This window comes from Gavialis gangeticus, unplaced genomic scaffold, assembly GCF_001723915.1.
Source record: "Gavialis gangeticus isolate Ggan-Ray unplaced genomic scaffold, GavGan_comp1, whole genome shotgun sequence".
NCBI classification, from domain to species: domain Eukaryota; kingdom Metazoa; phylum Chordata; order Crocodylia; family Gavialidae; genus Gavialis; species Gavialis gangeticus.
The window spans coordinates 5,077,147-5,103,219 of NW_017729013.1; the positions used below are offsets into that span (position 1 = coordinate 5,077,147).

General features: G+C 47.0%; 1 protein-coding gene across 10 annotated transcripts in view; it reads right to left on the reverse strand.

Annotated features, from left to right (window-relative positions):
- The window catches only part of GTF2IRD1 (GTF2I repeat domain containing 1), a 210,023-nt gene that overhangs the window by 103,735 nt on the left and 80,215 nt on the right, over positions 1 to 26,073 (reverse strand). For 9 of the 10 annotated variants that reach the window (XM_019511404.1, XM_019511407.1, XM_019511406.1 and 6 more), the window contains exons 2-4: positions 18,836 to 18,964; positions 15,503 to 15,644; positions 3,361 to 3,507 (exon numbers count right to left, since the gene is read on the reverse strand). In XM_019511404.1, coding sequence (XP_019366949.1) covers positions 3,361 to 3,507; positions 15,503 to 15,644; positions 18,836 to 18,958 — 412 coding nt within the window. In that variant the 5' untranslated portion in view covers positions 18,959 to 18,964. Of the gene's footprint in view, positions 1 to 3,360; positions 3,508 to 15,502; positions 15,645 to 18,835; positions 18,965 to 19,070; positions 19,134 to 26,073 lie in introns of those variants that run through there. The other variant, XM_019511403.1, reaches the window with a different exon arrangement.

The window sequence follows — 26,073 nt, forward strand, 5'->3', positions numbered from 1 at the left end:
GTCGGGGGTGGGCACCAAGCCTACCGACAGCATCAGTGTCGGCTGTCAGTGGGGGCACCGGCCTCTTTGGGGGGACATGCACCCCCCACCAGTCACCTGCGAGAGGTGTATTGGGGAGAAGCTCTTTGCCCATGACACAGACAACCAGTTGCAGAGCCAGGATGCCAACCCATGTCTCCTGATTCCCAATCCAGTGCCTTACCCAGTAGATTGCTCCAGCCACACTGGGGCTTCACCAAGCACATGCACACATCATGGGTACAAGACAGACAATCTAAACATTTTCCTATAAACACACACAGAGGAGAGATGTGTATATTTGCTTAAGGCACACTGTGGGTGCCACATAAGAAACAAGCAGGACTGGTTATAGGCAGAAGCCTGGGAAATCATTACAGAAATGTCAAGTTATAAAACAAGAACAAACCTGACCTTCACTGTTAAGGGCTGAAATTCAACAATCAGTCACCTGCTCAGGCAAGCAATGCATCTTGTTTTTCAACCAGCATTCAAAGAAACACAAGTGGCTCAGTGGATTAGGGATTATATTTATTCTGAGATCTGAGGAGTCAACTGCAAGCTGTCAGCTGGACTGAGTGTAGTTTCTAGAGGTTCACACCTCAGAACTGTCACATACACAGCCATCCATCGAAACTAATTTCTACATAAGTCTTGCTGGGCTGTGACTGCCTCGGGTGCACCTGGGTGCACAGCTTCAGAAAGTGAGATTCTGAAAACAGGTCTTTTAAAGGAATACCCTCTTGTTCAGCCTGTCAGCTCAGCGGGTCCAATTCCCCTTGGTACAGGCTGCTAACATGTGGCCGTGGCATGATTTAAGCCCCACTGAGGGTGTAAACTGGATTCAAGTCTGCAAACGCAGCTCAGAGAGGAACAACCATAGAAAATTAGCACTGGAAGGGATCTCAGAAGGTTGTTGCCTTAAAAATGGCATTTAAAGGCCTAGTTTTGGGGAACTGGTTTATAGATATATGCATTATAAGGGTTCAAGATGGGTAGCAGGGGTTAAATGGATTTCTAAAGAGCTTGGGACACACACACACATACATGCACACCCCCGCCCCCCCTTCTCATGGCCCTGAAAGTAGATGGGCTGTCTAGCACAACAAGGCCAACAATGGACACAGCCTGAGAATTGAGGGGAGCATGCCATAACATGAGATCACAGCCTTCAAGGCAGGTGGCCTGTCTAACACAACAAGGACACATAGCCTGGCCACTAAGGAAGTATATACCATCCTGCCCCATAACATGAGATAAGCGACACCAGCAACAAGGCCCCAGAGCAGCAGGGAGGCCTGATTCCCGGTTTTGGGGGAACAGACCAAATTAGGAGAAGGCCCAGAAGGCTACGTGGACGTGTAACCACAGAGAGACAGCCACCCAGAGATAGTCACGGATGAAGAGTCATCAGGATTCATTAAGAGGGAAGGAGAATACAAAAGCAGAGACTTGAGATTAGCAAAGGGTACCTCCCTTTGTCCCATCCCTCCTTGTCGTCCTCCTCCTCTTCCTTGCGAGGGGTTCCCATCCCCATCCCCCAGGAAAGGTCCCCGAGGCCACCATGGACTGAGGGCATACCAGCAGCCTGTCTCATCCACCCCACTGGAGGGGGCCTGTGGGGCTAAGCATCCCACCTCCAAACTGCTGACACCTCAGAGAGGAGCCTGCTTCCTGACCAGATGTACTTTGACACTGAAGACAACCCTAGGATTGGTAGATGCAGAATTGCTTGGTTGTTTGTATTGTTGCTTTTCTGTTCTTACTCTGTATCAATAAATTTGCTTATTATCAACTGGCAGGTGTTGTGGTCAGTTTGAGGGTTGCGCTCACCCGGAACAAAGGTATAGGGGCTGGGTCCAAATCCAGTGTCAACAGAGGTCATCTAGTCTAACCCCCTGCACAAAGCACAACCATCCCCAAATAGATCATCCTCGCCAAAGCTTTGTCTACCATGGTCTTAAAAACCTCTAAGGATGGAGAGTCTACAATTTCTCTGGGTAACCTGTTCCAGTGCTTTACTACCCTCTTAGTGAGAAGGATTTTCCTAATATCGAACCCTAAGCTTTCTTTGCTGCAATCTGCATCACGTGAACAACTGTGCAGTAATCTACAGTTTAACTGCAGAACCTTTATTGCTTGGGATGACATGACCTGGAATGAAACCAGCTCATCTTTTAGAAGTCAAATTGCTGGGCTTGCCCTCAGAAAAACACAGCTTTCTTCTTTTGAAGGCACGTGCTCTGGGAAGCAGTGAGAGAACCAACGTAGAGCCCCAACGCACCACGTTTAAACAGTCATTCTGGGGTTAAAACTACCTAAGGAGCTGCATTCACAACATAGGTAAGTTATAAAAATATCCTGGGAGCAAACCACTGGCCTCAGAATGCAGTGGGAACGGTTATTAAGGAATTTTCTCCTTTCCATATTAACGTATTCATTGGCACATTTAATTAACGAGCTGTGGAATGGTTTCTTCTATTGCCTTTGTGCAGAGGAAAATGTACCAGCTAGGCCCATTGATTTCAACGCCTGGCTGCAGCAGAGCCAACACTATGTGGAGTCCGTATGTACAAGACAGGATTCACAGTTCCCTTCATCGTGTGCTACAGTCTCTCAGAGACATGGGCAGATGAATGCTTTACTGAGAGGCAAAGGTGAGGATATACACTCTTGGTCAGCTGCTCAGTGGTAAAAGCCTGCGCACATGCTATTGCTCTGTAGCAAGGGCAAGCTAACCCATGGTAACTTGTCCTTCAGTGAAAGAAGGCAAGGCTACCATCGTTTACTTTGCATCTATCATGGGGTAAATGCATGCACACAGACAATTACTGAGGGGCAGCTGGGAGGCAGCAAAAGCCCACATCAGGGTAAGCAACTAATACCTTAAGGACCTGATCCTGCCCTCAGAGTCAGTGACAGAAGGGCCATTAACTTCAGCAGATACTGGACAGGGCCCAGAAGTACTTACACAGCAGCTGTTGAGGTCTCTCCCTTTTCAGCAAAGTACTTAAGCAAAGGGATTGAAGAAAGTGCTTAGACCCAGATCCCCAAAGCACTTAAGTCCCATTGAAATCTGTAGATTTATGGATCTGGCCTTAAGTGCTTGCTAAGCCAGGATGAACTTAACCACATGCTTAAGTGCATTTCGGATTTGAAACTTAGTGCCCCGAAGAGGGACCGTGATGCAGTGGCTATAATGGAGCAGGGCTGGAAGACGAAGCTCCAAGTTCTCAGCCTGTCCGGGTCACGTAGGACTTCAGCTGCTAACAAGATCAGCCTCTTCACCCTCATTCCAGCTGTAACAGGAAACAAACCCAAATGAATAGTGAAAGTTCTTACTATAAAGCACATCAAACACTTCCTCTACCATCTTCCTGAGGAGGTAAACGTCTGATCCCTGATCCGGGGAAACCCGGATTATGCTCCGGCCACAGTCCTTTGCCTTCTTCTGGATATCTGCGTCCTGCTCTTTCCTCTGCTGACCTCCTGCAGGGCAAAGAAAAGAAAAAGGAAGTGCCTGGAATAAGGGGAGTTTGCTGGGACTTTTTTTTTTTTTTTTTCCCCCCACACTGTTCCTAACCAAGCAGGATGTGCCATCGATTCAAGGTCACTAGAGTTTGGTTGCAACGTATTAAGGAGCAAATTCCACAAACAAATCACCTTTAAAAATCACAGGGGCATGGCTATCCAATGGCAGGGCACCCACAAATTCAAGAAAATTCACAACAGTCAGTCCTTCCAAAGCTCGGCCCCACCAGGTTTGGGCAAAACACCTCAAACCAGAAGGGCCGCACAAAGCCATACACACCACTTAAGTCCGGTATTCATTACGCACTCCAAGTTCCAGCATAAGGTGGTCGCATCATATTAGTCCCAACGAAGCACAGTTTTGTCACGGCACTGTGGGCACTCTAGGAAGAGTGGGATTTTCACAGCTAGTTAGGGGATGCAGGCACCCAGCTCCACTAGAAACTGAGGATTCAGATCCCTATGGCAGTTTTGGAGAACGCTCCACCACTGTGCTACTGATCCTGCTCCGTAAGTGATGGAAACACGAATACGGACAGACCAGAGGTGGCAAATAACTCTGCTCAGGACCTGTTGAGAGGACTCAGTGGTAAGGCTGCCTGAGCTCCAGCTGCATTAGAAGCTCGACCAACAACAGACTCTGGGCCCTAAATGATACGGCATGGCCAAAGTTTTGCATGCATACAGCTTAATCAGTGGACAGCAGCACACCACCGAAGTAGTGCTACAGAAGGCACAAGACATGTCCCACCTTCCAGGGGCTGCTGGTTTTATCGAAATGATTTTCTCTCCTAAAATACTTTTTCCCCCCTCCCAAATGACATAAAAATCCCCAAAGAGTGAAGTGAGGCCATGCAAAGAACTCTAATGTGCAGAGGATGACATCCTGCTGGTGCCACTGATTTACACACTGCTTTCCATTGCATCAATACTTAAGCAGCTCCCACTCCCTATAGTACCCCTTCCTGCTTGCCCTTCCCTTCCCCATATGCCCCCCGCCCCCAAATCCAAACACCATTTGAAGGCCAAACAAGGCTCCCAGCATTGGTGTTCATTCCCTCTCCGCATTAGAGAGCCAGCACACACCCGTCAGCCAGCCGAGTCCCGGATATGCCAGCCCCTTCCTTGGTTTCACACACTCAGCCCTCATTGTGGCTATTGTGCGAGTTGGGCAGTGTATTTCTTTTCAATGGGTTCAATCTGCTTAGCCCTCAGTCTCTCTGAAAAAGAAATCCGCCTTTCTTGAAGGCTTTCTTACTCTTCAGTGTCATGCAGCTCAGTAATACCAGCTATTTCCTGCTAATTTCCCCCATTAAAGCTCAAATAAAGCATATCTTCAGCAACGACTTCCTTGCATCTCTAAATACACAGAAAATTAAACACTGCAAGTACATTATTGCCATTCTATCTGAACCTATTCACAAGGGATTTCAGTGGCAAAGGACTAATTCTTCCATCATACTCCACTGACTCTTGCCAGTGATCAGCCCGGATGCTGTTCTGATTGTTGAAGGAGGAACTGATGGGTCCCTTCTGCTTTTGTCTAAAACAATCCCTTATGCAAATAGGAAATTGAGTTACTGATTTTTTAAAACCCAGCTGTGGTTAAAAGCCAGCTGGAAGATGCAGCAGCAAAGTAACCAGAATGCACATGGATAACCAGAGCTCAAACTCTGTCATGTTACTACCCACGTGAAAGGCAACAAAGCAAAAAAGGTCATGCTCTGAAAGAAGGGAATGAGCAGGCACACAAGACCATCAGCATCTTGAGGAATATTACTGCATTGGTCTTCACCATGGACACTCCCATATCAACAGAAACCTGACATATGCAAGTTCAGCATGCATCAGTAAATTTAAAGGCACAGGTTAATCGGGGGGGGGCAAAATGCAGCCCATGGGCTGAATCCGGCCCACCAGGCAATTTCATCCAGCCGGCAGGTGCCCACCAACTAACTGTACCCCAACCAGCCTCCGCGAGCCTCGCGCCCACCATCCTGGGTGCAAGGCCCCAGCCCAGAAAGCTTCCAGGTGGGGCTGCTGCTGCCACTGCTGCAGATACTGGGGGACCTGCTTGGCTTCCCCGGCGTCCCGCTTGCTCTGGACACCAGGTAGGGAAGCGATAGGGCTGGAGGCACAACTCCTGCCACCAGCAGCAGCAGCAGGCAGTGGGCACTCGGGGCACTCATGGTCTGTGCAGGTGCTGTCACCAGGCAGTGTGTGGCTCCAGCCAGTGCTGCACATGGTAGCGAGGAGCGCAGCTAGGCCAGACCACCTCTATCACATGACCATCCACACAGCACACATGCAGCTCCTGGCACTCAATCACCACCAGGCGAAGCCCCGCATGATAAAGCTGGCTGCCTTCACCACTCCCTGCTGTATATAGGTCCTGGGACTCTGCTGGAAGTGGAGGGAAAACTCATGCCCTGCTTCCTGGAGAAGTCCTGGGACCTGCACGGCAGGAAGAGACAAAGGCTACTGGCTTCATTGCAGTGCTTTCCCCAGTGGCACACAAGTGCCAGGAGCTGCATGTGCAGCCAGAAGCGGGCCGGCCTGGCTGCACTTCTTGCCACCACCTGCAGTGCTGGCTGAAGCCGCATGCTGCTGGACAGCAGCCCTTGTGTGGGCCACAAGCGCTTTGAGCGCCCGCAACCTGCTGCTGCCACTGGTGGCAGGGGCTGTGTGCCACGGGGGTGGTCCTCAAGCCCCCCTACACCCCACAAACACCACATGCCCAAACCCTCCCCCCACATATACACACATCCTCCAGCATACCCTGGTGCCCCCCACACACAGCCACATCCCTCCCCCGGGTCCCCACACCCCACCATACACACACACTGCCCCACACACCATATACAGGAGTTCTTCTAGTTCCAAGATGACAACCCTCCCCACCCTAAAGGAATACTTCCAGGGGGCACGGGGAGGGACTTTCAGTAGCAAGGACAGGTGTTAGGGGCAGGACTTCTGGTCCCAAGATGGCAACCAGGGGGCAGGACTATCCTTGTCGCCCTCAACACCTCACCAAAACTCATTAAGCGGCCCCTCCAGCCAAATAAATTGTGTGCCCCTGGGTTAAATCAATGCAGTCTGTTACAAACTAATACAAATCTGGCAAACACCAATTTCACTCCACCAATTTTTAAAGCAATTTAAATTAAACCAGTGCAAATTCCTCACACCCAAGGCCTTAGCTGATGCCTGGTTGCTTTAGGATCTCAAAGGAGTATAGGACTGGACCATCAAGTCCAGCACAAAGACAACCGCATCATATAACGTCTTTTATAGAGCTTATAAAGGGACTCAAAGCCATCTAAAGAAATGAAACAAGCCCTGTAGCAACCCTTTGACAGAGGACTAGGGGACACTAAATCTCTCTGGCAGGGTCTACACTGGCAGAGATTTCGGAACCCCCTACTAATGAATGATCCCAGGGCAACTCCACAGATGATAGCTGTTATGGAAGTAGGGATGGAGATGAGGGCGGTCTGGACAACACAGTGAGATAAAGGTTGTTGAAAGCCAATCCATGTATCAAGCTAGTGCTCTAACACTGCCGGCACCAGCTGTCCTGGGGACAATACTGCAGAGGGAGATTTCTAATGTTGGTCAAGACTAAGGGGCAAGGAGCTGGAAACGTCCTTGTTTCAGTGACCATATAGGACTCCGGTAACCACCTGAAACATGGACACAGCTTTGACATAAGGGGTATAGTGCAGGGGTGGGCAAAATACGGCCTGCGGGCCAGATCTGGCATGCCAGCTGATTGGATCTGGTGACCACCAATGCACTGTATCCAGCCTGCGGAGCTCTGCATGGGGCCAAGCCCCACTCACTCCTTGCTCCCACCTGCCCCGGCTCCAGCCCCGGTCAGCGTGCACAGCTTCCCAGTGGCTGCTCCCGGTTCAGCTGCAGCTGCAGCCGCCCGAGTACTCCAGTGGCTCCCCCTCCTCCTGCCCCTGCTGCACCGCTCCAGGAAGCAGGTAAGACCAGGAAGCCGTGAGGACACATGCCAAGTCCCACGTTCCAAGCCAGGCTGGAGCAAAGCTGCTGCCAAGCGTCTCCTGCCCCAGTACACAGGGCTCCAGCTCCAGCTCCAGGCTGCCTTCCACCCACTCTGCCCACCTGGCACGACTAGCACCCACCTGCAGGCAGCCAGGAGCTGGAACTGGAGGCCTGCGGGCTGGGGCAAGAGTCACCTGGCTGCAGCCTCCAGCTGATCTGGCTGGGTGTGTGGTGCCTGGCACACGTCCCCAGAGTCACTGCCACTTCCCTGTGCTATCCACTGCCCAGAGCAGTGCAGGAGAGGCAGCAGGTAGAGAAGGAGGAGCCAATGGAGGTGGGGGAGCTGAGGAATACCTGGGTGGTTGCAGCCGCACCAGGAACAGCCCCGCCAGGAAGCTGCACACACCTCCCCCCATCTCCGGCCAGCTCCTGTGACCTGGCACACAAGCAGCCCCCCACCCCACACACGTGCACAATATACAAAAATAAGACTATTTTGAGCTATTATGCAATTGCCTCTATATACACTACTCAAAAAACATATCAGGACAAGAATATTTTTTGATATAAAATTAAAGTGTTACAGTAGATGTTTAATTTTAGTTTATATGATTTTTTTTTTTATTTGTAATTTGTTAAAATAATATATTCTAAAAGATTTTGTATGTGTGGCCCTCAACAACTCACCCAAACTCATTAAGTGGCCCTCCAGCCAAAACAGTTGCCAACCCTTGGCATAGCGTGTCTGGCTGTGGACTGAGGGGCTAAGCAGCTGTCAGTGCCCTACAAGGGTGGTCTGGGTACCTTACTGTACTTGCATCTAAATAAATTTTATTAAATGCACTGTTCTGGTGACAAGAGCATCAGACAAACATAAAATATACATGTTGCATTTTATCTAGCAAAACAAAACCACTGTGAGGTCTTATTGCTGTCTCCCACCCGGCTGGTTTTACAGGAGCAGTCAGCACCACACATGCTGTTCCTCAAAAATGGGTACAATTTTGCCAGGGCAAGGTAGAGCAGAAAAGACCTTTTAAATCATTTAATCCACTCCTCAGCCAATGCAGGATGACTCTGTAGACACAAATGCTATCCACGTTGTTACAATACTAGCACAGGACTTAAGAGACCTGGGTCTACCATGCCCAACTCTGCCACAGCATCCACATGCAACCTTGGGGAAATCACTTCATCTCTGTGCCTCAGGCCCTTACTCCCTTTCACCCAGCCTGGTCTTAGGTCTCATCAATTAAAGCTTGAAACTCTTTGGGGTGTAAAAAAAAAAAAAAATCTCTTATTATGGATCTGTGCAGTGTCCAGCCTCAGTCAAGGCTTCTAAGTGTTATTGTAATATAAATAATAAATAGCAATAATGGTACACTGCACTTCCCAGTGCTGTCATGCACGAGGCTGGTGTGCGCACAGAGGAAACATAAAAGAAAGCCACAACGTCTCTGCTCCCTTAGAATTACAACGTGAGTGAGTGTGTGTGAGCAAATGCATGCATGCACATGTATGTCTGCACACATGCTGGAAGGAATCAATACTTGTCAAATGGAAAAGAAGATGAAGCCGGTAGGTAAAGAAATTTAATTTTATGTTTTCTCAGAAGATACTAAAACAATAGAGAATGAAAAAAACATGAAGCTCTACGTGGGGAGAGAGAAAGCCAACAAGACAGCACTGCTTTTTCATGTCTTCCTTAGCATTTGATGTTCAAGACTTTTTTTTTTTTTTTGAAACAGTAAAAAGAGAAAAGAAAGAAAAGCTTTTCATGAAGTTAACTTCGAACAGACTTTAATGTTTCCAGCTGCATTTTACAGCTCTCTCAAGTTGTCTGTTATCTCTCCAATCAAGCTGTGCTGAGCTTTAAAACACTGCAGAAGCGTAGCACAATTATAAAGCAATCCAGCAGAAATGAAGCACCTCAGTGAACTGAATGGGAAGAGCCACTCCTTGTGTCAGCTCCTGCTAGCTTGTGTGCGTGGTCCACCATGGTCTCTTCTGCTTCCCCGGGCAGAGTGAGCATTTACCACAACCCTGAGCGGGTGTTTTTTTTCTTCGAGGCACAGACTGCCCTTTCTTTGCTGGCAAATGCTGCACCTGCTTAACTGCTGTGAAATGCCCCAGCTGCTCATCCAGCTGCCCCCTCCCCACCACAGCTCCTTCTTTCCTTTCTAAGCTGGTGTCAGTGACCTCAAACGGAGCAATGGCTCCCAGTCCCAAGTCCGAGCCAACAGCTGCACCATCAAAAGCAAGCGCAGGATCCATGCTGGGTTTCCACGTTCCACTTCAGGATCTGGCTTGGGCTGCTGAGGAGATTTCAGAGTCTTTTCTACTGTTCCCGTTATGCTCACTGCAGTTTTTAATCTGCCGGAGGAACGTCTAACACAAGGCGGCTGACAGACTGAGATGCAGTACATGGATCCAGGGTTGTTTGGATGCCCACACATTGACTGAACAGTCAGGATGGACAAGGCCTATTCTTAAGTCCAATCCAAATGCACAGGAAGGGGTTTTAAAGCAGGCAGTTTCTTTTTTCCCCCACCCACGTTTTTACAATTATCTCTGGAGTCAACAAAGCTCCAAAAATATAGGTTGCCTGGTGGCTAACATAAGAATAGACTTTTACTGGGTCAAACCATAGGTCCATCTTGCCCAGCATCCTGCGTCACACTGTGGCAGACAACAGATGCTGAAAGGGAGAATGAACAGGCACTAATCAGGGTTTTTTCCGTGTTCAACTGATTTCAGTGGCATTACACCTGCTTAGGCCGGCTCTGGATGTAGCTCAAGGAGCTGGAGACAGTAGCAAGACTCCCTCCTACAAAGCTTTTCATTTCTTTGTGCTGAAAGGGGAGGCAAAGAAAGAGTTTTTCTAAACCTTAAAATGCTGTGCATGAAACCCTGCATTGCCAAATCTTTCCTTTCAGCCAGCTTGTGGGCAAGGGGGCAGGGACAGCTTCTTCTGAAGCTCAGCACCTCTGCTATAAAAGGCACTGACCAGAGTCACTATTTGACCAAGAAAGAAAAGTGAGCTGCTTCCACATCTTCCTCCTTTCAGTGGTGTGTATGGATCCCCTTCCAGATGCTAAACTCAGTGCAAAGCTCCACATCTGCATCCCCACAAGATAAGGATCATCCAGGGGGTGTTATCCACGCGCCTGATTCACTAGTTGTGCATGCAATTAATTCCACCTATTACTCCCCATTGCCACTAGTGTATGCAATCTGCAATTGAAATTTGCCATTCTCAAACTACTGTGCCTTTACTTTGAGCTGTTTCTACACCGTGGTGAGTAGAGAAGGGAAATCTGGCTGTCTGATATTAGTGCAAAACAGGGCCCCAGGGCCAGGTGGTGCCAAGCATCTGCTGGGAGGTTCTGACTTGAACAGAAGTTAAAGACGCCTGGGCAAGGCCTAGCCCCTATGTTAGTAAAGCCGTTCATGACAGCCAAAGAGCTACTTATAGATCAAATTATGATAATGTAGGAATGAAAAAACTTAATCTGCAATCAGCAGGACAGAGAACAGCATGGGATCCTGAAAGGCAAAGACAGGAGGCTAAGAAAGAGACCTGAGCTGGCTGCCACACTCTTGAAGGTCTATCCAGCTCTAGCCCTTCATTATCCTGAGACTTTCCTCGAGACACCCTTTCCTACCACATGATGTTCTAACTTGCTCCATGCTGCTGTGGGGAAAATGTTCTCATCAGTTTTCTGAACCTTTTACAAGGGCCAAGAAGCGGTTCTGAACTCACACCCTTATAAGGTTCCCCACCTTTCACCAAGGCCCCAAAGTCTCTTCTATTAACATTAATCTTTATAATTGTCAAGTCCCCTTGGCATGTCAGGAAGGGCTGTGCTAGAGTTTCAGATAAAAATGTGTGTTGAAGTGAGGTCTGTGCATGCAGAGAAATGCTGTTCAGCAGATAAGAGGTTTCTCCTATCATTCACTGATGTCTGATTTAGATTACTTTAGATCCTTTTGAAAGGGGCAACTACACTATAAATCAGAAGCATTTTCAGGGATGCTTTACAACACCTGCCACTTGGAAGAGCTTTCTGTAGAGGAGTGAAGCCTTGGCCATTTGTAATTCAAGACAGACTTATCAGATTTCATCTGCCTCTTGAGTACCAGGCATTCCCTCAGAACTCCATTGTGAAAACATATTTTGCACCACAGTGTTATGGTCCTTTTCGTGTGACAAAGGGAATTCAATCCATGGGAAAAGAGTTTGGCTTTAATGTCCTGTGCCTTAGTGGCCTCTGTTGCGTAGATTTAGCTTTGATCCAACACCAGGCTATTTGGATAGCTGGGCAGACAGACAGGCTAGAGCTACAGAATGACCACAGGTGATTTTTTAATATGTAACAGTTAGCTTCCTATTACAGACTATGCCATTCCTTGCATAGCGTACCTTCTCTCACTGCCTCTTATCTTCCACATACAGCATACAGAATTTGCCCACATACATGGTGCAAACAAGACGTGAACTTCTGCAAATCTAGAAACCTCTCGCCAAGCACCTTGTGCCAAGTAGAAAGCTCAGTTGCAACATTAAATGAATTGAGATGGATCATGACCAAAAGTGGATTTCTTCAATCACAGTAAGTGAACAAGTGAATAAGTAAAACAAATTTTAGCCTCCCCACAATGAAAAAAGAAAGGGGGTAGCAGATGAGTGCACCGACATACAAAGCCTTCTACAAAGCCAAGCGCACAAGCTAGACTAGACCCCAAGCAAGTCTTACTGGTATGGCTAGAACATATGCAGCAAATAATCCAAGCAGATGCTGGCCCTGGCAATTGTACAGGACTAATATTTTTACTAGAATGAACTGTTCTTGAGCAGTTTCTCCAATGGATTATCCACAGATATGGTTCCCATCAGCACCAAACATGCACATGCATACAGAGGCTGCTTATGTTTTCCACCTAATATGTATTGCAGTCATATGTATGGCTGTCATATATACTGCAGTCAGCACACACACAAAAGGCTGCTTTCCGTTTGTGCCTGAATTCCTGTGTTCTCCTTGCACCATCCTGGTTGCAGTGCAGCACAGAAACCCCTTCTAGACCCATGAAGTCTACTCCCTGCTTCAAGCATCTGGCTCCATGAAGACACAGTGCTTGAGTTCAGGGGCTGTCATCTGGTGAGGGGAATGGATTTAACACCTCGAGCCCCTCCTTGCCTTATGGCCCACTGGAAGCAGAGCATCCAGCACTCATGTATCAAAAGCAGGAAACTGAGGCTGATGGCACACTGCAGCTTTACAATGTGAGAACTGGAGAAGGGCAGTAGCACAAAGATGCATCAAGAGCTACTGAGTGCCTGGGGCTTGACTGCTCTTTTGTCTTGGCTTGGAACATGAAGCATGGGCGGTGCCACCTTCTGGCAGCTCCAGGGAGAGTGAATGATGTACTGAAGCGTGTCCTCAAAGCAACCTACCAACCTGCAGGGCCTGCTTTCCTGCATGAAAAGGAAGGCATCATTCAGAGCGACAGCTCCACAGTAGCTTGCTCGCTTGAGGTTATTTACTACACAGAGTCCAGGATTAGGCAGCACAGGTAAACTCTCTTCCTACCAACATTTTTCCCCTTGTGCTTGCAAAGGGATAGTGAGAGCACAGCACTGGCCTGAGTGCAGAGCTGGGATCTAGGGCTCATAGCAATGAGAGTGAAGGTTACATAGCAGGGGCCTTGCTTCCTAGCAGGAGGGCAGGGGCCACCTGTTCACTCTTGCAGTTGCCTCCTCTCCACAGCCCTTGCACCTTCATTGCATTGCACTACAGCATTTCACCTGCTGGCCAAAGGACAGAACAGGCATACGAGAACATCAGCTACGAGGCTCCTTCAGGAAACAGCATGGGAAAGAGAAAAGGGTGCGGGGAGATGATGAGGTGGCAACACTGCTTCACCGGCTGGAGGAGAGAAGGCTTTGACCTTGCTCCTACGCCGGGGTGCAATGCACAGTGGCGCAGTGCAATTTCATCTTCTCTCCGGGATTGCAAGAGAAAGGGATAATGTCTCCTACCTGTCAATTTATTTTCTAAGAGACTGCAAATCCACTGATCTGGCACTGATAGGCTGGGTCCCTTCCCTGCAGTGCGCAGAGGCAGACAGGCTGTCAGTCACGAGCTGCCCTTTGTTAGAGGCTTGCTCACTTCCTGCGTGCCAGAGCCCTCCAAAAGCCAAAACACCGATCATGACATAAACTCTGAAACTGTTAACTTAATTAGCCAGGCATGCAGTGCTAAGCATTATGTATGATTTAGTCTGATTAGAGCAGACAATATCCCAAACCCAAAACCGAGGATGGGTCTGGATCAGTGATAGTGCAATCTCAGAAAAAAGAAATTGACAGATAAGAGAAATTTTCCCCTCTTACTTGAGACATGTCCACCGATCCGGCACTGATGGGATGTGACTAGCAGTGAAGAAAATTCTGGGTGGGTACAGAGAAGATGAGATAATACTGATGGAGTATAACTCTGCTCTCACTTCTTTACAGGAGCGAGACACTTCACATGCCAGCACACAAAGAACGCCCCCTCCCGGAAGCTCAGTGTGATGCCCAGGGCTCAACTAACACTGTCATTAAATGCAGGGTTTTTCAGATGGACCTTTCTGCCTTGGTGGCCACCATCCTATAAATCTCAAGGAATAAATCTGTGCTCCTAACTACAGAACTGCTAACCTCATAAAAAACACAACTGCCAAGCTCTTTCCTTATGCCTATTCCTACCACTCTGTGTCTGAGCTGAGTATATCAAACAGAGAATTTGGTAGACGACCAGTGATCTCTCTCACCTAAACCTGGTAGATCTTTAGGGCCACGGCTTATGGCTGGGTTTTCCCTTAACTTGCTGGAAGGAGGAAAGAGAAGCAATTCTCCGAAGCCCATAAGGGGGCTGGGAAGGGAAAGTGGCTTGAGACTGTGGGAGGGTTGCAGGGGGGAATGGGCCACAGGGTTACTTTCTTGTCCTTAAAAGGTAACTGCTACCTGTGGTTTCTGCACCAGTGAAAAAGGCTCTTGGAAAAGACAGGTGAATAAAGTGGAGGCTTGTGGGACTTGCTGAAACAGAACTAGAACCTGTACGTCCAAGGTATACATTTTATTGTCAGCTTGATCCCATAGGAAGAAACACCTGCAGATGGGACTGCCTTTCCTTTAGCCTCTAGACCCCAAGTCAGGGTAGCTCGATCTGACCATGGTATCATGGAACTGAAAAGAAACATGCCCTTTTGTGAGCCTAAGTCCTTAAGTTTGCTCTCTTATCAGGACTGTTTCCTGGTTCCTGCTAGGCAAAATGATTTCTCTAGGAGAAGCTATAATTCAAATGACCTTCGGAGGGGAAGACCCTTGGGGCTGGGTCTGGCAGGGATCCCACCACCTTTCCCAATATCCATTTAGTCCCTTCACCTGCTACAGAGGTTTACAAGGATGCGCTGGACATTGACGCAGTAAGTACAGCTACAGAAGACGAGTGGAGGAGTGGATATCTCCTGTGCTGTTCATCAGATTCTCCATCTGCCTGCTGGGGTTTTCCCTTGCTGACACTAGTGTCCTGCTGAGCCTCTGCGACAAGGAAATTCAAAAATGCGCCCCCTCATCCCAGATCCATTCCACTCACCAAGCTGGCCCAGTCTGTGCATCGTTATTTGAATGGTCATGTCGGGGATCCCAAGGGAAGAGGAATATAGTGAATACAAGTTGTCTGTTCCAGTGCAGTTCAAACACCCTTAACTAAAGAACACATTCACCCTTATACTAAGGCCCGCTTATGCCTCAATGCAAGTAAAACTTCAATCTGAACGCATTTGAAGGCCCTTGAAATGCACCTCCCCACCACAGATTAAACATTTTGCAGATTTCCATCAGATGGAAACAGCCGCGTGCTTGGATTCTAACACAGTCCAGGAGAATACTTACGGCAGAACTTCTGAAAATCTGTTTGCAGCTCTTTCCTTGAGTTCATAAACATTCTCCCCTTCTCTGTGCCAACAACAAAGGTACTTTCATCATGAACAGCAACGCAGGCTACTTCGGCATTTAGTTTGGAAAGTGCTGAACACTGCAGAGAAGGGAAGAGCATTTGGTTAGTACAGCACCAATGTAAATCGTCATATTTTTTCACATTGTCATCTGTCACTTTCATGCATATTTAATAAGTTGTTTGTGTTCTATAATAGCTTGTTAAATATAGCCAAATGGATTTTCTTTTCTTTTTTTTAAGTGTAAAACGTCCTTTCCATCAAAGCGAACATTTCTTTTTTGGTCAAAATGTTTTATTTTCTCCAGGGAAAATCCTAAAGTTGGAATTGTTCTGACAGCAAACTTTCAATAAAAATTTTCAGTTCGGAGAGTTCAAAAAAAAAAAAAATTACCACCAATTACTGCAGATATTTACCAGGAATGTTTTTTGTTCTAACTTGTTTTAAAAAGTGAGCTATTCATAGCAGTTAAAAAATGCTAAACTTTCCTATGAAAAACAATTTAAAATTTTTCATCAATTCTCATACAATTGGACCTGCAGAAAATTTTACTCCAGTGATTAAACATTGTGCGTGTTCGGGATCAAAGACCTCATTGGTCAAGTGATTTTTCTTGTGTACCAGTATTTAGTCAAGACAATAAAGGGATGGAAAAGATCTCTCAGATTTTCTTGTTTCATTCATTGTTACCAAAAATATTTATCTTCATCATCGTCATGTGCATTCTTGCAGTGCCTAGAAGTCCCATTTGAAACCAGACTCGCATTATGCTTGCTGCTATACAAACACACGGCAAGAACCTGCTCTCAAGGGTTTACAATTTAAATGGACACAGATGCAAGAGATTGCTATACCCATTTTACAGAACTGAGGAACTGAAGCAAATAGGAACTAAGGGTCAAATCCACAAAGGTATCTGGATACCTACCTCCTCCTTGGTGCTTTATCTCCCATTGAAATCAATAAGAGCCTGGGCGCTTGCATCAGATAGAGGCACCTACTGGTAAACAGCTTTCTGAGTGCAAAGCTACGTGACTTGCCCAAAGTCCCATAGGACAGTTTGTGGCAGAACCAAGGACTGAACCCAAATCTCCCAAGTTCCTAGTCACAACCCCACTTTCTGCTGTACTTTTAAATGCCTCTAGAGGAGGCGCTTTCACCAGTTCTCTGGAGAAGACCTTCATTCTACTTAAAAAAAGACCAACAGCACAGAAGACTTCAAATGCACAGGAGTCTGCAAGATAACTGTGATATGCCCCACTAAAAGACAGATGCAGCACTTCCAGGATGACCTTGTCATTAGATCAGTGGTTCCCAACCATTTTTAAGCTGCAGACCGGCAAACTCACTCAAAGAATTTTGGTGGACTGGGTATAGAAACAATCTAATTTACATATTTAAATTTAATTTGCATATTTAAATTTAATTTTTTTACAGGGGTAGGGGGTTGCAATGATCGGATCAGGTTGGGGCACCAGAGCAGCAGGCACCAGGGGACCCTGCAGGGGAGGGGGCTGCACAGGCGGTTGTCCGGGGGGGACCCAGCTGGGGTTGCCAGGAAGAGGGGGCCCTGCTGCCTTCCCTAGGAGCAAGCAGCAGAGCCACCTCCCCGGCCTCTGCCCTGGGCATTTCCCCACCTGCATCCCAGCTGCAGGTGGGGTTGGGGAGTCCTGCCTGGCTCAGCGTGGGCCCTGGTACCTGCTGCACAGGCAGTGCCTCGCCAGGCACGGCCATGGTGCTAGGGGTGGGATGGGGCACATGGAGCCAGCTGCCTCCTTCCCAGAGCTGCCCCGCCACCCAGCTTTAACCCTGCACGCGACTACCAGCGGCAGAAGCCACTTGCCTGGGTGGACAGACAGGGGTCTGAGCCGGAGCAGGCAGGTTAAAGCTCATGCCATGACCCAGCAGCCAAACCTTTGCGGCCCGGTGGTTGCGAACCTCTGCATTAGATCACCCTAGCTTAGTTATGTGGAAACAGTTTCTTAGAAGAACAACAGTTAAACTAAAAATGGAAAACAGCAGAATACATATTTGCCATGTTAGCTCACCTTCACCTGAACCGCATACCTGCCTCTTACAGCTCAAATATGCAGATTGTATAACTACAGGAATGGCATAAACCATGTGTGCACATATGCAGGAGGAGGAGAGAATGCAGTTTCCCTCCATTAGCCTCCTCCACTTTCTGCACTTTGTTGTAATTGCATTCTGTGGAGAAGAACTTTTTTGTTGGTGGTGTTTTTAGCATTACTGCTGTGAAAAGTGTGTATATGGCCAGGATTTTCAAAAGTGACTACTGGTTTGGAGTGCTTTAGCACTAGGGTACTATGCCTGAACAGGGCTCTAAATTTCCAGAAGTGAGGTATATACTTACGTACGTCTATCTTGTAAGAAAAGGATTTATATGGGAGAGATATTTAGTTCATTACATTTTCCTGTGCATGCTAACACTCATACACACATGTACTCACATTCTTTCCCTTCCTGATCACATTCACAGTCAGAAATAAGATTATCTCTGGTCCAGGAGACTTATCCAGACAGTTATCTTGTTTATGTAAGTGAGGCTGACTGATGTAAGATCTCTACTGGGAATTTTACGTCAAAAGATATGAAAGTTATTTTCTTTGTTCTCAGAGATAAAAGCCATTGTTTCCTTGTTGTGTAAAAACCCACAGTAACAGTGGTAAAACAACAAGAAAAATACAATCCGTTGATACAAACATAAATATTAATAGGAAAACAGTACACATTTGAGATTAACTTTAGCTGACTTTATGATCCTTTATGACTGTCAGTACAGGGATGCGATTTTCATTTCACAGTTCAAACGGCATGACGTGCGTTACCGGAGCAGAGCAGATTGTGATGAACTCAATACCCTCCCCCCCAAATCCAGCTTTCACTTGACCCAATTAACCTAATGTAAAATGAGCTGCTGGATGGCAGAATGGTTTCATGGCAGGGATGAAGCTCTCACACCTTGATCTTCTCTCATGAAGGCAGACAGCATCAAACCCTCTCTGATTGCTGTTAATATAATTGTTAACAGTCACTTGAAACTAAACAGGCCCAATTTGTTTGGGGAAATTGTTTGGTTTCCTTTTTGGTCACCATGGTCCATTGGGGATGACTCCAGCATGTATCATCCAATTTCAGCCCATTCCATCTTTCTACCTTATCCTGAACCAGGAACAGTTCCTTACTCATCTGTAAGTGCTATAAGCAGGCAAGTGGGAAGATGACCTCTTTTTCAGCTGTCTTCACTTACCATTGAATCTAAGGCAGATACTAAGCTGGTGATGATTTCATCCTTCTGAGGAAAAGCTGTATGCCACTGGTCTGGTCTGGAGCTACTGAGGGTCCCATCAGAGGTCTTCCCCATCAGTGCCATATTCACCTGAAACAATAAAAGTCAAGATAAATATATGTATTATTACCTCAGCCCTCACTGTCACAGCAAGTAAATGTGATGGCCAACAACTTGGCCAATGCCAGGAACTGACCTGGAGACCTCAAAATGCAGGGCGAGAGATCTGGAACAAAGTGATTAGAGGTTTCGCCTTTTGGGTGAAATCCAGCCTATATGGAGGGTCAGAAAACGACCTATGTATCCCCTTACAGCCTATTTCAGGGGCACTGTCCTGGTGCCCAGGAGCGAGTTTCACTTTCCACAAATACAGACACTTGCTGAAAAAATCCATTGTTATTCTGGCAGCAGTAAGATAACTCCACATAGACCACAGTCCCGTTTTGCTGGCCATTATGCAGACATGTAGCGAGAGACAGTCCCTGCCCCAAGGAACTCACAGTCTCAATGGCCAGTACAGATAACCAGGTTGAATGGAGGCATGGAAGAGATTTGCTCAAGGTCACCCCGAAGGCTAGCTGAAATAGCACCCCGGTCCTCTTGTCTACTGAACCATGTTGTCACTCAGCAATGCAGCATAAAATCAAAGCTGAGTGCCCTTTCCAGTACAAACCTTGTTGTTTGAGATTACCAAAAATTACACATTTATGTTCACTGACCTTCCACTGTTGCTAGGGGGACTCAAGGACCCTCTCTTTAAGTGCGACACTGCAGGCAGAAAGGAAAATACTGCGCTGAGTCAAGAACATTTGAGTATTTGTTATTCGTGGGGGAAGAGAAGGGAAAAGGGTTATTAGCCTCTCTGATCCTTAGACTACGGGATCCCGATAACCTCCAGTGGAAAGCGTTAGCAAGCAGTACGGTTACCGTGGGATGTGGGCTGTCAGATGAAGCTGAATGAGTCAGTTCAGCTAAGCAAAAATGGGTCACCTTACTCCTTGCTTCAGTGCAATGTGTCAGGCAATCAACCCTGTACTCCTCACAAGTTCATTCATCTGATGCAAGGCCTGGTTGGTGCCCACATACCGGCATTTCTGTGCCGGCCTGCATTTCCCAGAAAATTTAACCCCCTGTGCCCTGCATCCTCCCTTTATTTTCTTACAACGAGGACTGGTTCTGGCTATCCATCCAGGGTTGGCAAGTAAAAGGAAACAGGGAGCAATTCAAAAATTCAGGCTGTTGAGTAAGATGCCCACATGCAAATTATTTCATTTCTGTGCAAAACCATAAATCACACTGTCACCAAAGTTTGTAACCACAATTCAACCCGAGCCCATGATTCACTCAGTAGTCACAGAGAGACACCAAACTGAGCTACCTCCCTTCACACTTCTGCATGGTCTGATCAACGCGGCAACCATGAGGCCACGTACTTCGCTCCAGCCAATTCCTGCCTGCTGTAGAGGGAAGTGCCAGAGCTCAAAGGGCTGGATTACAGTCCCTGGATACTCTGCTCAGCCCAGGGCAAAGATCAGAGTAATGGAGGAGCTGCTATAACCACAGCAGTTTGCAATGGTCTCCCAGGGAGGGACTGGGTGGCAAAGTCAGAGTGTAGCATGTCCCAGAAACTCCTCCCTGCCTTTCTCTACCAGGATCTTCTTGGAGGGCAGTGAGCTGCCAGCTACCTGCTCAGGGCTCCACCATGTGTACGAAGTCTTGGGTAGGAGAACAGAGGAACTCTCCATTTCTTTGGCACTGCCTGAGACTACAAAGGAAGAGGTGGGTGCAGGGGATTTACCATGGCACACCTATTTTCTCCTCTCCCCTCCCCAGTACAATGTGTAACAAAAGGCCCTTACATCCCCACTATGAAATGTGGCACAATAAACAGGTGCAAAGCTGCAAAACTGCACAAGGGGGGTAAAAAAAAGAGGGGAGAAAGATAGAGATCTAGATGTTGCTTTTAGACACAGTAATTCTTGCATCGATTTAGGAAGCAAACTGTTGCCTCCCACATATACTCTGAACTCAATGAGTCACTGTTACCATATTGAATTATGGAACTGAGAGAGCCCTTCTGTGATTCATTAAAGCCCTGCTCTGAAAACCTGATTGGAGGTGGGGGGGAATAAAAATATAAGTGGCAAATACAACTGCAAAGCAATCTGAATTTTAACACTGAGAGGAAAGCATTTGCCTTCCCAGTGGGAGCAAATCTTCCCATAGGATCGGGGCTACTATTTGGTTTCTCTGTCCTGCTGTTTCCTTTATCATATCGTAAGCTTTTCCTGAGGAGGGTCATAGCAGCTGGTCTCTGGGTCTTTTGCTCCCAGGGAAAGGAGGCTGTTCTAGCAAAAGACTTTGTAATGAAATAATTACAGACCGTCAAGGCGTTTTCCATATAAAACAAGATTCCTGCCCCCGCCCCTGCATTATTACAGAGGGAATTATTTCAAAAAAATTAGGCTCTGAAATAAGCTGGGACATGCAAAATGCACCACCTTAAAGCAGACACCACCTCAGAAGAGAGCTTTATTGCAACAGGGTTTGATAGACCAGAACCCCACTGAACTCCCTTCTTTACAACGAGGTTTGTGACAGCATGAAATAGCGTGCAAAGCAGGTGTGCTCGCACTGGTGGGGAGATAAAAATTCTGCTCTGTTCGGAGCAGGGAAAAGAAATGTGGTGTCCACGCGACTCACCTGGGTCGCAGGCTTGATGCTGCAGCAGCCACGGCAGGTTATCAGGGAGACTACACTGAACTACATCGCAGCAGCCAGAGATGTCTCTCAGCCATTGTGTTATGGCCGAGAGTTTTCAGCAAAATAAGTGACTGAATTTCCAATACGTTGGGTGCCGAGAGCTTCTGAAACCCAAGCCACCCGTGTTGTAGTGGAAGGTGCACACGCTGGAAAACCGTGATCTTATTTAGACGTCTAAATGGGGAAAGGAGCCTTTTGCAACATCCAGTCCTGGCGGTGGGTATAGGCCCTTGGAGCTCTGTCGGATTGCGAAGAAGAGGGAAAGAACGACTACGCCTGCTTTGTCAGACACTTCGCCAGACTTCCCCACCCAGTCGGACAAAAGGTAGCTTACATGAAGCAGACAGGAACAGAAACCAAATCCTGTGCCATAAAGATATCTAGTCAGCTATAATAATATGCTTTGTATTCCTAAACAGCCTCCCATCCCACTGCTTTGCAAACATTAGTTAACTGAGCTTCACAACAGCTGCGAGGAAGGGAAGTGTTATCTCAGTGTTTCCATTTGACGGAGGCTGAGCCTGAAGCGCAGCGAGATACCCAAGAAAGCAGAGACAAGGCTGGATGAGGAACCCTGAATAGCAGGCAAACAGACCGTTGTTTTTGCTGCTAGAACATGGGTTTTTTTCCAAAGCAATTCTAGTTACATCACTGCACTCTTGCTTAAAGCAAAAATCAAACAAAACAAGGTCAACTTTAACATTCACATCTTGGTGACTATCCAATAAAATGACACCTTAATTTAAAAAAAGATTAATCCATTTTTTGTGCCTAATTTTAACTTCCCTCTCAAGCTAATCAGGTTTAGAGACAAGGCATTTTTAAGTTGCTCGAAAGCCCCTTCTGTGCCACTCCATTTTCCCTACGCCAGACTTTTGACTGAAATACACATTAAATTATACCCTGCTGTGAATCCACAGCCCATCTCAACAGAAGTCACAGAACCGAAGTTCGCATGGCCTCCGTTACTGCTTCAGTATCATATGTCCACATGAGCAATCAGCACGGCATTATACCGCGATGCAGCACAGCTATAAGTCTCGCATCTAGGCTAGAAAACCACCAACCTAACCCAAGTAACAGGTGTTAAACTGCATCTGCACATGCATTATAGGCAGAAATGCAACCACATGAAAATCACAGCCCAGGGAAACAAAATCTCTAGCTGTAACTGGCTTCATTTTTTAAACTAAAGTGGAGACTGGAACTTCCAGCCCTCAAGAGCAGTATGAATGTATATAAAGTACCTCCTCAACACGCACATTTAGGCAGGCTGTACCTGATTTTTTCTCTCACTAAAACTGCTTTACATAGGGGCTATTCTTTTGTAGTCAGTGGAATAAGACCACTGTAGAATTGAAGAAAATGTTCATGGAAAATCCCTGGTTTTTAGAGAAGGAATGATTGCATGGGTTTCAATGACAGGAAACTGTGCTAAGCTTTCACTCCAAGTGGGACTTTTTCTCAGTTTGGGAAAAGTTTGGCTAAATTGTCTTAATTTTAGTTGTGTGTGCATGTGCGTACGTATAACAACTCTGGGATAACAGGCAGCCCTGTAAACATAAGTGCTGAAATACCATATGTGCAAGTGTGCATGCAGATGCACATATATACACATCAGTATTTGGGGTCTTTGCAGCATGATCACAACCGGGTTGTACCAGGAGTCTTGTGAGAAAACCTGCTTGAAATCTACATTAATAAACCCCCAAGTCAAAATTGCAGGAAGCTTTTCAGCAACAAACTTCCCCAGCCCTTGAGATCAGTCCATCTCTAGTTTAAAGCTCAAGAACGTCCAAGTAATAAGATGACAAAGATGTCATTTCACCTGGGAAGGTATGGGGGACATCAATTTTGCAAACGTCTGCTGGAAGGACAATACAGCTAAACATAAAATGCCAAGCCGGTTCCTAACTTGTGCAGAGGACAATTTTCTCTTCCAGAAAATGGAAAATACAAGTAGGGGATCATCTTATCTTGGATCTTTTCTTGACCAACAGGAAAGACCTGGTGTGGAGGTGATGGGTAGCTTGGGAGGAAGTGACCACAGTATGACAAGTTTCCAGATCCTGAGACAGGAAAGCATGGAGGTCAGCAAAATTAGGATGCTAGGTTTCAAAAAGGCAGATTTCATCCAACTCAATGATGGCATGGTGTCATGGAAGGACAGATTGAAAGATAAAGGTGCACGGGGGGGGCTGAGAGCTTCTAAGGGGCACAATATTGGAAGCCCAAGAAACTCCCCCAAAGTGATGGAAGCACAAAAAGAATGGCAAGAGACCAATGTGGCTGCACAAAGAGCTTCTAAAATGCCTCAAATTCAAAAGGAAAGCATACAGGCAATAGAAGAATGGGCAGGTCACGAAGGATGCATACCAGGAAACAGCAAGAACCTACAGGGACAAAAATCAGGAAGGCAAAAATAAGGAATGAGCTGCACCTGGCAAAGGAGATTAGGGATAAAAAGAAAAGTTTCTTTATGTCCAGAAAAGAAGGGCCAAGGAAGCTGTGGGTCCTCTGTTAATAAGACAGGGGAAACTCCTAAGGAAAGATACAAAGAAGGTGGAGCTACTCAACTACCTCAATTTGCATTTTCACTGACTGGCTTGCATGCATACTGGCCTCTGGCTTCTTTTCTATTCCAGCCAGGAAGAGCACAGACCAATTGCAGATGCCTCCTCAGCCTAACAAAAGGGCGTTTGTACCTGAAAGCTTGCAAAGAAGAATGTTTCCAATTATTTTAGTTGGTCTAATAAAAGATATCAGATTTACCCAAAGAACCTTGTCGAGGTATTCAACAGAAACTTTGCCTCAGTCATCACAAAAAATGTAAGCTGCCAGACACCTAATGGAGATTATCTGGATAAGGAAAGGGGAAAGTTGAGGGAGGAGAGGAGAGGTTTAGAGAGCTTTTGTTGGATCTGAATGAATTCAAGTCAGCAGGGCCAGATGAGCTCTATCCCAGATCCTAAAGGAACTGGCAGAGATCTTGGCAATGACCTTCATGAATCTGTGGAAGACGGGCCAAGTACCAGAGGACGGGAAAAAGGGCCGTCATAGTGCCTCTCTTTAAAATGGCAAGGAGCAGGACACGGGGAACTACAGACCAGTTAGCCTCACCTTCATACCTCAGAAATTACTGGAGCATATGATATTTGGGATATGCTGCATATCCTAAGGAAGACCACTTGCAAGCATTTGGAGGAGGAAAGACTGATTGCAAACAGCCAGCATGGATTTAGGAAACAAATCCTGTCAAACAAACCTGATCTTCTTTGATAAAGTAATTACTTGGGTGGATGAAGGGAATGCTGTGGACACTGTTTTTCGACTTCAGCAAGCCTTTTGACAAGGTCCCGCATGACCTTTTCATAAACAAATTGGAGAACTGTGGGCTGGATAAAACTACTACAATGTGGATGGATAAGTGGCTCAATAGATGCAAGCAAAGGGTAATTGTAAATGGGTCCATGTCAGAATGGCAGAAGGTTTTGAGTGGAGTCCCACAGGGGTCTGTCCTCAGCCTGGTGGAGGACAGACAACATTAATGTGTTTTTAAGCGTTTATTAATGATTTGGAGGCTCACATAGAAAGCTTCCTGAGCAAGTGTGTGGATGACATGAAACTGGGAAGGATTGCGAACACACTGGAGGATGAAAGTACAATTCAGGAGCATCCTGACAGATTGGAAAGCTGGGCTAGAGTTAACAGGATGAAGTTCAAAGAGGACAAATGCAAGGTGCTACACTTTGGGAATAACCAAAAACACAAATACAAAAGGGAGACACCTGGCTGGATGGCAGCTCCATAGAGCTGGCACCTGGCTCACCAAGGGCGTCCGGGAATGCCTGCTTACCAAAAAGGCGGCGTACACCCAGTGGAAGGGGGGTGCTATCTCCAAAGAGGAGTATACCTTCTCTGCTCGGGCCTGTAGGGGGGCTGTCAGGAAAGCTAAGGCGGACATGGAGCTAGGACTAGCGTCCAAGATCAAGGATAATAAAAAGTCCTTTTTCAAATATATAGGGAGGACGAAGAAGGCACCGGGTAATGTGGGACCCCTGCAAAGTACGCTGGGCAATCTGGTGGTTGCGCCAAAGAAGAAAGCGGAACACTTTAACCAATTCTTCACGTCCGTTTTCTTGTGCAGGGACTGGAACTTCCCCGCTGTGATGCCAGACGGACTCGAGGGGAACGCCTCCGTACCTCAGGTTGGGGAGGACCAGGTTAGAGAGCTTCTGGAGGGGCTGGACGTCTTCAAGTCAGTGGGTCCAGATGCTCTCCACCCCAGGGTGTTGAGGGAGCTAGCAGGGGTTATTGCAGGGCCCCTGGCATGGCTTTACAAGCGCTCGTGGTGCTCCGGCCAGGTGCCAGATGACTGGAAGATAGCTAACGTGGTCCCCATCTTCAAAAAAGGGAAGAGAGAGGACCCGGGCAAC